General features: G+C 45.0%; 1 protein-coding gene across 1 annotated transcript; it reads left to right on the top strand.

The window, feature by feature from the left end:
• The first annotated feature begins 378 nt into the window (after positions 1–378).
• LOC143816600 (uncharacterized) lies at positions 379–3,732 on the top strand. The gene is made up of 2 exons (XM_077297179.1): positions 379–2,367; positions 2,508–3,732. Exon 1 carries the CDS (start codon positions 471–473, stop codon positions 1,884–1,886), a length of 1,416 nt encoding a protein of 471 aa, XP_077153294.1. The 5' UTR covers positions 379–470; the 3' UTR covers positions 1,887–2,367; positions 2,508–3,732.
• The last annotated feature ends 7,824 nt before the right edge of the window (positions 3,733–11,556 follow it).

The following is an 11,556-nucleotide window of genomic DNA, read 5'->3' as shown; positions in this document are numbered from 1 at the left end:
TGAAGGACCGCTTCAACTGTGACCTACGTGCAGAGAAGAGTGCAGCTAGTGGTTCCGGAGCAAGGCACCGGCTCTACAAATACCACCGTGTGTTGGCCTTCCTGAGACCGGTCCTTCTCATGAGAACGTAAGTATTTCTCACATGCCTCCGGTTGTATTGCATTGACATAATCTGTCACTTTTAATTCCACAGGATGTACCGTCTTGTTGTAGTTTGGTATTAATTTTCTGTTTTGTTTTTTCACAGCACACACTGCACGACTGTCGCCACAGGTGCTGGAGCGGTCCTTCAGCCGGAAGCCACGGACCCGTCCCAGCCATCCAGCAGCGCAGCACCAGGTGGGTCTTCCACACTCACTGGAGACCAGGGGCCTGGCCCATCAGGTCTTCCCCTTTCGCAGTCCTCTTTCGCTGCACCCATTTTGGCGGGCTCATCCCGGCAGCGACAGAGGGCTTCGGATAGGTCCCTCATGCCCGAGTTTTTACACTTGAGCTCGGTTTTACATGATGCTATCAAGGCTTTAGGTGACAGAATGGATGCGAACCATAATCTCTTAAATTGCCGCATCCAGGATGTCGCCAAAAGCGTTGATCAATTGAAAGCCGACCTCAATAAGCCAGCTCAGCATTTTTTCAATCAAATCCTAGAGGGCATGTCGGAACACCTTAGCCCTGATCTCCAGCTGAGTGTGATGCAGGCCTGCAATGTTGCTTTTGTGCAGGCTATGCAGCAGAGTCAGAGTCGTAATGTGGCGGCCTATCCAACTGTGCCGTCACTGTCACAAGTAAACACTATTCCTACCTCTGCTGCATACCACTGCACGGCCACCTCTATTCCCTCTACAGGTGTACTCCACTACAGCGCCAACACGATGACGAGTGCTGTTGGACATCCCACCGCCACCACCGTGACGACCGCTGCTCCGGCTTGGACCTCCTCCGCTGACACCACGAGGACGCAGGACCCTGGCATGGCTTATCGGGCCGGCACCCTCCCGATGCAGCAGGACCCATCCATGCAATATCGGACCGGCCCACCCCAGATGCAGCAGGACCGAGGCCTGGCATACCGGACCGGACCCACCCCGATGCAGCAGGACCGAGGCGTTGCATACCGGACCGGACCCACCCCGATGCAGCAGGACCGAGGCGTTGCATACCGGACCGGACCCACCCCGATGCAGCAGGACCGAGGCGTTGCTTTCCTGGCAGGACACCCCCCGATGCAGCAGGACCCATCCATGGCGTATCGCACCGGGCCCCCCATGATGCAGCACGACCAAGCCATACCTTTCCAGGCAGGACCCACCCTGATGCAGCAGGACACATCCATGGCTTTATGTTCCCCCCCACCAGCAATGCAGCAGGACACTGTTATGGGATTTGTTTCCCCCCCCCCCCCAACGAGGCACCAGGATCCTGGAAGGGTTTTTGTTTCCCCACCCCCAACGAGGCACCAGGACCCAGGCGTGAGTTTATCTTTCCCCCCATTGGACTCAGACATTGCCGAGCGCTCCACAATGGAGACTGACTGTGTGGAGCCGGGTCCTGACGTGTCTCCCGCCCACACTGTACAACATAGCCCAAGAAGACTTCCCCCAACCCGGAAAACCCAACGTAAAACTGGCAAAACGCATAAAAAACAAAAAACTTTGATTATTCCTCCCCCATCACCTACCGATGTGTCTCAACATTCCAGTGTGTCTCAAGCCCCTCATGTTTTAAGCCCCATCCCCGAACTTCCAGACCCTTCAAGTTTTGTTGCCCATTCTCCTGCCACCTCTGCCTCCTCCATGGTGAGCCAGGCTTCAGTTCTGAATACCCCCCAGTTACGTTACTCAACCCCAAGCCGGCGTGGTTCAACCCGGCGCGGTACCAAAAAATAAATTTGTTTTCTTTTTCCTCAATAAAAAAAAAGTTTATTTGAAAAAATTATGTTTGGTTTATTGTGTCTATCACCTCTCTCAATACACACCAATAAACTTCATCACACACTTATTCTTTTGGCCTACACATATCTCCAGTAGTATAAAATACAAGACAACATCTATATGTGTTTCTTTAGTATACAGATATGAGTTGGCCAAAAAAATAGTATTTATTTCCATACTCTTTTATTTTTGTACCTAGTGTAGTGTCACTGTACAAAGAGAAAATGGTGGAAATCAAGTTCAGAAATTAACTGAAACGGTCATATGTCAAAATATATACCTGACCGATTAAGTTGATTACTGCCTTGTATATTCACCATATTCTATATAGCTCATTATGTGACAATGGTTGTCAAACAGATGGGACAAGTGTTCTCACACTCTACATATCTATGCTCACCAGGCCAGGTGTAAGAAATTGTGAATTCATGATCATGTATATGTTTATCATGAATTTATTATTGCTTACACTTGACTTGATGGATATAGAGACCGTGACAGTCTTGACGCAATGACGTCAACAATATTAGAATTAATAAATAAAAATAATTAAAAATTTTGTACCATTATTATAAGTATGGGGCCCGTGGTTTATATCATTCTTTGAAAACCAAAATAGGGAGTGCAACATAGGTAAATTACGATGAAAAATTTAAAATTTATTACCTCAACAACTATCACCCACTCCTGGTTTTGGATTACAAAATATGATATACATATCTACTGCCCATCTTTGGTCAACCTTTGTTTAGACAGGAAAAAGATATTAGACATGGTGAACACAAAAAAGTTTATTAATTAGAAAAATGTTTATCAGTGTTTAATAATTGGTAAACATAAACATACAACAGGACATTTAAACAACATTGTCCTGCCATGACACACGTCCAATATCGGACACAAAATAGGCCGCAAATTGGTCCCGCATAAGACCAACGGCTGCAGTTGACCGCATCGGGTGATGCTGAAAATCAGGCAATGGGTGTGCAACAGGTTCATCAAGTTCAATGTGGGGTCGCTCCTTAGCCATTATATAATTGTGTAGCACCACACAGGCTTTGACCACCTCGTCCACTGTTTCCACTTTTAGATTGATGGCTGTTGCAAGAATGCGCCATTTAGCAACAAGAATGCCAAAGCTGCACTCTACGGTTCTTCTGGCCCTGGTCAGTCTGTAGTTGAATATTCTTCTAGTGTGGTCCAAGTCCCTACTAGAATAGGGCTTCAGGAGATTTTCACACATTTGGAAGGCCTCATCCCCAACCATAACAAATGGCAGCGGTGGGCCTTGAGTGTTGGGGAGAGGCTGTGGAGGGGGAAAATTAAAATTGTTGCCATACAACCGACGGCCCATATCCGAGCTCTTGAAGGTTTGGGAATCATTGCCACGGCCAAAAGCTCCAATATCCACGGCGATGAAGCGACACTCCGCATCCGCTATTGCCATAAGCACTACCGAAAAATATTTTTTATAATTATAAAACTCAGATCCGGTTCTGGCCGGTTTGACAATGCGGATGTGCTTTCCATCCACCGCCCCTAAACAGTTTGGGAAATCACACACGTTCAAAAATGTAGTTGAAATTTCCCGCCACATGTCCACGGTGGGTACGGGTATAAACTCCTCACGGAGTGCATTCCATAACGCACGACAGGTGTCCACAACAATTCCGGAGAGGGTTGAGATTCCAAGGCGATATTGGAAGTGCAGGGAAGATAAACTCTCTCCTGTGGCAAGAAATCTAGAAGAAAAAGAAACAAAAACAAAAAAAATTAAAAATCGGTTCTAATGGTGTGTTTTAAAAAAAAATAAATAATAAAAAAAAAAAAACATAGAAAACATGTCATAACAACAAAGTTGACGGTCATTGGTTTAGTTTAGGAACGTACCGTAATGTCACTAACAGACGTTCCTCAGGTGGAATCGCTCTACGGAGCCGTGTGTCCTGTCGCCTTATGGATCCTTCAACACGAGCCAGTAAATCCCGGAAAGAATCTTGAGACATTCTGGTATAATCCTGGAATTTCTCCGGGTTGGCATTCAGCTCCGCATAGAGCGTGTGATATGCTCCACGGCTCTCACGCACTTCAATGATGGGGTGCCTCCAAAAACGCCGACGCTGTCTCCTTCTCCATCTTTGGCGGTTTCGGTCTTGCTCCCAAGCAAAAACACAGGCAATGAAAATCTTGAAGCTGAACTCCAGTTTGAAATAAAAGTTATCCATAGAAAGATCCATCGTGACACCGGAAACAGTAGCAAGCTCTGAAAATTTCTGTTCCCCTAGGGTCAATATATTGAGAGACAATCATATACGCCCTCTCTATTCCCATTGGTTGTGTCTGGGTTTTTTTTTATTTATTTATTTTTTTTTTGGAAAAATGTTAAAAAAACGCAAACGCATGCAAAAACGCATGTAAACGCGTGTAAACGCTGCGTTTTTTGGACACACGCGTTTAACGCATGCGTCAAAAAAACGCAGCGTTTACATGCGTTTACATGCGTTTTTGCACCATGCGTTTTTTTAAAAAAACGCATGCGTTCAAAAACGCAAGTGTGAAACCAGCCTAAGGGATTTACTTATTTATTGAAAATAAAGTTATTCTTCTTAAGACTAAATTGTTATGGAAACAAAGCAATTACAATAAAAATATATATGTGTCCAATTACTGCACTGTGTGGCTAACATAATAATACTACACTAAATGTAAAATAAGCTAATTATCACAAGAATTTTACATTTCATTGCAGCATGATCCTCATTATTTAGATGTAAGAATCTGCTTTTTTATGTGCTTAGACTGTTATCACACAATTGTGCTATTGTTACTCTGAGGCCTCTTTTACACATACACAATTTTTCAGGGCTCACTATTGTGTTTTTTTTTAAGCTTATGATTTTATGCATTTTATGATAGATGGAGGAGCTTTTTAAACTAGGATCTATGGAGAAATGTCACCCAGGTACCACAACAGAAAGTAGTTTCCTCTACTTCAGGGGTCAGACGATCTCAGCGTTTAGTGTTATGATCTGGTGGCCTAGGAGCAGCATGGACGAGCTCTGGAGTAGGTGGCCTCTATAATGACCGCAGACCCTGAACTTAACACCGCAACTATAAGTAGCCGTGGGATGTTCCTGTCACTCCCTCGACACCTCGTCACAGCCGGAGGACTAATTACCCCTAAAGAAAGAAACAGGAAAACTATCTTGCCTCAGAGAAAATCCCCAAAGGAAAGACAGCCCCCCACAAATATTGACTGTGAGAGGAGAGGGAAATTACAAACGCAGACTGAAAACAGAATTTAGCAAAGGAGGCCACGCTACCTAGAAAGAAAAGACAGGACAGAGTACTGTGCGGTCAGAATTAAAATACTACAAAATCCACCACAGAGAATACAAAAATCTCCACACCTAACTAAAGGCATGGAGGGTAACTCTGCGACTCCAGAGCTTCCAGCTTGGCTGAATGAATCCTTACACAGACAAAGCTGGACAAGAAAAAACATAGAAATTCACTGAACTATAAAGTCCACCGCATGTGGACTGCAAAAACAAAGCCAGGACTTATCTTTGATGATTTGGACAATCCAGCAGGAGAAACCAAGCAGAGATGTGAATCCTCCAGAAAAACAATGGACAACTGGCACTCACTAAAGGGTGAAGCCAGACTAAATAGCCTCGTCCAAAATGGAAGCACCTGATGACTGCTGTGAAGGACAAACAGCAGCACTACCACTTATAACCACTGGAGGGAGCCCAAGAGCAGAACCCACAACAGAATTCACAACAGTACCACCCCCTTGAGGAGGGGTCACCGAACCCTCACCAGAGCCCCCAGGCCGATCCGGACGAGCCAAATGAAAGGCACGAACCAAATCCTCAGCATGAACATCGGAGTCAACAACCCAAGAATTATCCTCCTGGCCATAACCCTTCCATTTGACAAGATACTGAAGCTTCCACCTTGAAAAACGAGAATCCAAAATCTTCTCAACCACATACTCCAACTCCCCATCAATCAACACCGGGGCAGGAGGATCAACAGAGGGAACAACGGGCACCACATATTTCCGCAACAAAGATCTATGAAAAACATTATGGATGGAAAAAGAGGCTGGAAGGGCCAAACGAAAAGACACTGGATTGATATTCTCAGAAATCCTATAAGGGCCAATAAACCGAGGCTTAAACTTAGGGGAAGAAACCTTCATAGGAACATGACGGTAAGACAACCAGACCAAATCCCCAACCCGAAGCCGGGAACCAACACGCCGACGACGGTTAGCAAAACGCTGAGCCCCCTCCTGAGACAACACCAAATTGTCAACAACATGAGCCCAAATGTGCTGCAACCTGTCAACCACAGAGTCCACCCCAGGACAATCAGAAGGCTCAACCTGCCCCGAAGAAAAACGAGGATGAAAACCAGAGTTACAAAAGAAGGGTGAAACCAAGGTAACAGAACTAGCCCGATTATTAAGGGCAAACTCGGCCAATGGCAAGAAAGCCACCCAATCATCCTGATCAGCAGACACAAAGCATCTCAAATAAGTTTCCAAAGTCTGATTAGTTTGCTCGGTTTGGCCATTTGTCTGAGGATGAAACGCGGAAGAAAAGACAAATCAATGCCCAGCCTAGCACAAAAGGCCCGCCAAAACCTAGAAACAAACTGGGAACCTCTATCGGACACAATATTCTCCGGAATGCCATGCAAACGAACCACATGCTAAAAAACAACGGAACCAAATCAGAAGAGGAAGGCAACTTAGGCAAAGGTACCAAATGAACCATCTTAGAAAACCGGTCACAAACCACCCAGATAACCGACATCCTCTGGGAAACCGGAAGATCCGGAATAAAATCCATAGAAATATGCATCCAAGGCCTCTCAGGGACCGGCAAAGGCAAAAGCAACCCACTAGCGCGGGAACAGCAAGGCTTGGCCCGCGCACAAGTCCCACAGGACTGCACAAAAGAACGCACATCTCGTGACAAAGAAGGCCACCAAAAGGACCTACCAACCAAATCTCTGGTACCACAAATCCCAGGATGACCAGCCAACACAGAACAATGAACCTCCGAAATCACTTTACTAGTCCATCTGTCAGGAACAAACAGTTTCCCCACTGGACAGCGGTCAGGTTTATCAGCCTGAAATTCCTGAAGAACCCGTCGTAAATCAGGGGAGATGGCAGAAAGAATCACCCCTTCCTTCAGAATGCCAACCGGCTCAAGGACCCCAGGAGAATCAGGCAAAAAGCTCCTAGAGAGGGCATTAGCCTTAACATTCTTAGAACCCGGAAGATACGAGACCACAAAATCAAAACGGGAGAAAAACAGGGACCATCGGGCCTGTCTAGGACTCAGCCGTTTGGCAGACTCGAGGTAAATCAGATTCTTATGATCGGACAAGACCACAATACGGTGCTTGGCCCCCTCAAGCCAATGTCGCCACTCCTCAAATGCCCACTTCATAGCCAACAACTCACGATTGCCGACATCATAATTGCGTTCCGCAGGCGAAAACTTTCAAGAAAAGAAGGCACACGGTTTCATCAAGGAACCATCAGAATTCCTCTGAGACAAAACGGCCCCTGCCCCAATCTCAGTAGCGTCAACCTCAACCTGAAAAGGAAGAGAAACATCCAGCTGATGCAACACAGGGGCAGAAGTAAATCGGCGTTTAAGCTCCTGAAAGGCAGAAACAGCCGCAGGGGGCCAATTCGTCACATCAGCGCCTTTCTTCGTCAAATCGGTTAGGGGTTTAACCACACTGGAGAAGTTGGCAATGAAACGGCGATAAAAATTAGCAAAGCCCAAAAATTTCTGAAGGCTCTTCACGGATGTGGGCTGGATCCAATCATGAATGGCCTGAACCTTAACCGGATCCATTTCTATAGATGAGGGAGAAAAAATGAAGCCCAAAAAAGAAATCTTCTGTACTCCAAAGAGGCACTTAGACCCCTTCACAAACAAGGCATTATCACGAAGGATCTGAAATACCATCCTGACTTGTTTCACATGAGACTCCCAATCATCTGAAAAAATCAAAATACCATCCAAATATACACTCATGAATTTATCAAGATAATTCCGAAATATATCATGCATGAAGGACTGAAACACAGATGGAGCATTAGAGAGTCCGAATGGCATCACAAGGTATTCAAAATGGCCTTCGGGCATATTAAACGCAGTTTTCCATTGGTCACCCTGCTTAATCCGAACAAGATTATATGCCCCTCGAAGGTCAATCTTAGTAAACCAACTAGCCCCCTTAATCCTAGCAATCAGATCAGAAAGCAAAGGCAAAGGGTATTGGAATTTGACCGTGATCTTATTCAAGAGGCGATAATCAATACAGGGTCTCAAGGAGCCATCTTTTTTGGCAACAAAAAAAAAACCTGCTCCCAATGGTGAAGAAGATGGCCGAATATGCCCCTTCTCCAAGGACTCCTTAACATAGCTCCGCATGGCGGTATGTTCTGGCACAGACAGGTTGAAATGTCGGCCCTTAAGGAACTTACAGCCTGGAATCAAATCAATAGCACAATCACAGTCCCTATGAGGTGGAAGGGAACTGGACTTGGGCTCATTGAATACATCCTGGAAATCTGACAAAAACTCAGGAATTTCAGAAGAGGGGGAGGAGGCAATTGACATCAAAGGAACATCACCATGAACCCCCTGACAACCCCAACTAGTCACAGACATAGATTTCCAATCTAACACCGGATTATGCACCTGTAACCTTGGGAAACCCAGCACAATAGCATCATGCAAATTATGCAACACCAGAAAACGACAATCTTCCTGATGGGCTGGCGCCATGCACATGGCCAGCTGTGTCCAAAACTGAGGTTTATTTTTAGCCAACGGTGTAGCATCAATGCCCCTCAAAGGAATAGGACTCTGCAAAGGCTGCAAGGGGAAACCACAACGTCTGGCAAATTCTAAGTCCATTAAGTTTAGAGCGGCGCCTGAATCCACAAATGTCATGACAGAAAATGATGATAATGAGCAGATCAGGGTCACAGATAACAGAAATTTAGGTTGTACAGTACTGATGGTAACAGAACTAGCGATTCTCTTGGTACGCTTAGGGCAATCAGAAATAACATGAGCAGAATCGCCGCAGTAAAAACACAACCTATTCTGACGTCTGAATCCTTGTCGTTCAGCTCTAGACACAATCCTATCACACTGCATAGGCTCAGGACTCCACTCGGAAGACAATGCCATAGTGTGCACAACTCTGCGCTCTCGCAAGCGCTGATCAATCTGAATGGCCAGAGACATAGAATCACTCAGACCAGCAGGCATGGGGAACCCCACCATAACATCTTTAACGGATTCAGAAAGACCCTTTCTGAAAATTGCCGCCAAGGCATCCTCATTCCATTTAGTCAGTACAGACCATTTTCTAAATTCCTGGCAATATGATTCTGCCGCTTCTTGACCCTGACACAGGGCCAACAAGGTCTTCTCAGCATGATCCACTGAATTAGGTTCATCATACAATAACCCAAGTGCCTGAAAAAGGTGTCTACATTAAGCAACGCCGGATTCCCAGGTTCCAGGGCAAATGCCCAATCCTGGGGGTCACCACGCAGCAGAGATATAATAATTCTAACCTGCTGGATGGGATCACCAGAGGAACGGGGTTTCAGAGCAAAAAACAGTTTACAGTTATTTTTAAAGCTCAAAAATTTGGACCTGTCCCCAAGAAACAAATCAGGAGTTGGAATTCTAGGCTCTAAAACCGGAGTCTGAACGATATAATCGGAAATACCCTGTACTCTAGCAGCAAGTTGATCCACACGAGAAGCCAATCCCTGAACATCCATACCAGCGCCGAACTCCTGAGCCACCCAGAGGTAAAGAGGGAAAAAAAAACACAACAGACTACAGAAAAAAAAATGGCTTAGCACTTTCCTTCCCTTCTTCTGAGATGCGGTAAACTCATTGTAGGCCAGTTGTACTGTTATGTTCTGGTGGCCTAAGAGCAGCATGAGACGTACTCTGGAGAAGGTGGTACCTGTACTGACCGCAGACCCTGAACTTAACACCGCAACTAGAAGTAGCCGTGCAATGTACCTATCACTCCCTAGACATCTCGACACAGCCGGAGGACTAATTACCCCTAGAGATAGAAAAGGGAAAACTATCTTGCCTCAGAGAAAATTCCCAAAGGATAGCCGGCCCCCCACAAATATTGACTGTGAGAGGAGAGGGAAAAAACATACACAGACTGAAATCAGAAATTAGCAAAGGAGGCCACTTCTAGCTAAATAGAAAGGATAGGACAGAGTACTATGCGGTCAGTATTAAAACACTAGAAAATATCCACCACAGAAAATACAAAAATCTCCACAGCTAAATAAAGATATGAAGGGTATATCTGCTTCTCCAGAGATACGAGCTTGGCTAAACAAATCCTTATTCAGACCAAGCTGGACAAGACAAAAACATGGAAAAGAACTGAACAATAAGGCCACAGCATGTGGACAGCAAAAATCAAGGCCAGAACTTATCTTTGTTGAAAGGAACAGCAAAGCAGGAGAGAGCAGGCAAGGATGTGAATCCTCCAGGAACAATGGGCAACTGGCACTGACTAAAGGGTCAAGCAAGGCTAAATAGCCCAGTCAGGATTGCAAAAACTTGACACACCTGATGAATGCTGCGATCCAGAGACAGCAGCACTACCACTTATAACCACCGGAGGGAGCCCAAGAGCAGAATTCACAATATATCTCCAACAGAGTTCTCATCTATCTGTGGCGTACAAATTGTGGCATTTGAGGAATACATTCAACTGTTCTTGCTGTGTGTTACCCTAGTTCTATACACTATATATCGTAAAAAAGGCCACATATTGAAAAGTGTGGTACCTCTGTCACATGCCTTATCTATCTGTGGCCTACAAATTGTGGAATTTGAGACCTCCATTCAACTGTTTTGGTTGTCTGTTACCTTTTTTCTATACACTATTTTGCTTTAAAAAAAAAATACAGGCCACATAATGAACAGTGTGTTATCTCCATCACACACCTCATATATCTGTGGGCTACAAATTGTGGCATTTGATGCCTCCATTCAACTGTTTTTTGCTGTCTTTCACCCTAGTTCTATACGCTATTTTGCGTTAAAAAACAAAATTTACAGGCCACATATTGAACAGTGTGGTGTCTCCGCAAGACGCGTCATCTATCTGTGGCCTACAAACTGTGGCATTTGAGACCTACATTCAACTGTTTTTGCTGTGTGTTACCCTAGTTCTATACAATATTTTGCATAAAAAAACAAAAAATGCAGGCCACATATTGAACAGTGTGGTGTCTCCGTCATATACCTTAACTGTTTTTGCTGTGTGATACCCTAGTTCTATACACTATTTTGCATAAAAAAACAAAGGCCACATAATGAACAGTGTGGCATCTCTGTCAGATGCCTCATCTATCTGATCTATCTGTGGGCTACAAATTGTGGCTTTGGAGGCCTCCATTCAACTGTTTTGGCTGTCTGTTACTCTATTTCTATCCACTAATTTGCATTAAAAACTACAGGCAACATATTGAACAGTGTGGTATCTCCGTCAGACGCCTCATCTATCTGTGGATTGAAGA

The sequence above is a fragment of the Ranitomeya variabilis genome, chromosome 3, assembly GCF_051348905.1.
Source record: "Ranitomeya variabilis isolate aRanVar5 chromosome 3, aRanVar5.hap1, whole genome shotgun sequence".
Lineage (NCBI taxonomy): Eukaryota > Metazoa > Chordata > Amphibia > Anura > Dendrobatidae > Ranitomeya > Ranitomeya variabilis.
Note: the sequence above shows the minus strand (reverse complement) of the source record. Positions and strands in the feature narration are given on the sequence as shown.

What these genes read in the sequence shown, in the direction of transcription:
- LOC143816600 (XM_077297179.1), top strand. Translation starts at nt 471, where the DNA reads ATGCCCGAGTTTTTACACTTGAGCTCGGTTTTACATGATGCTATCAAG.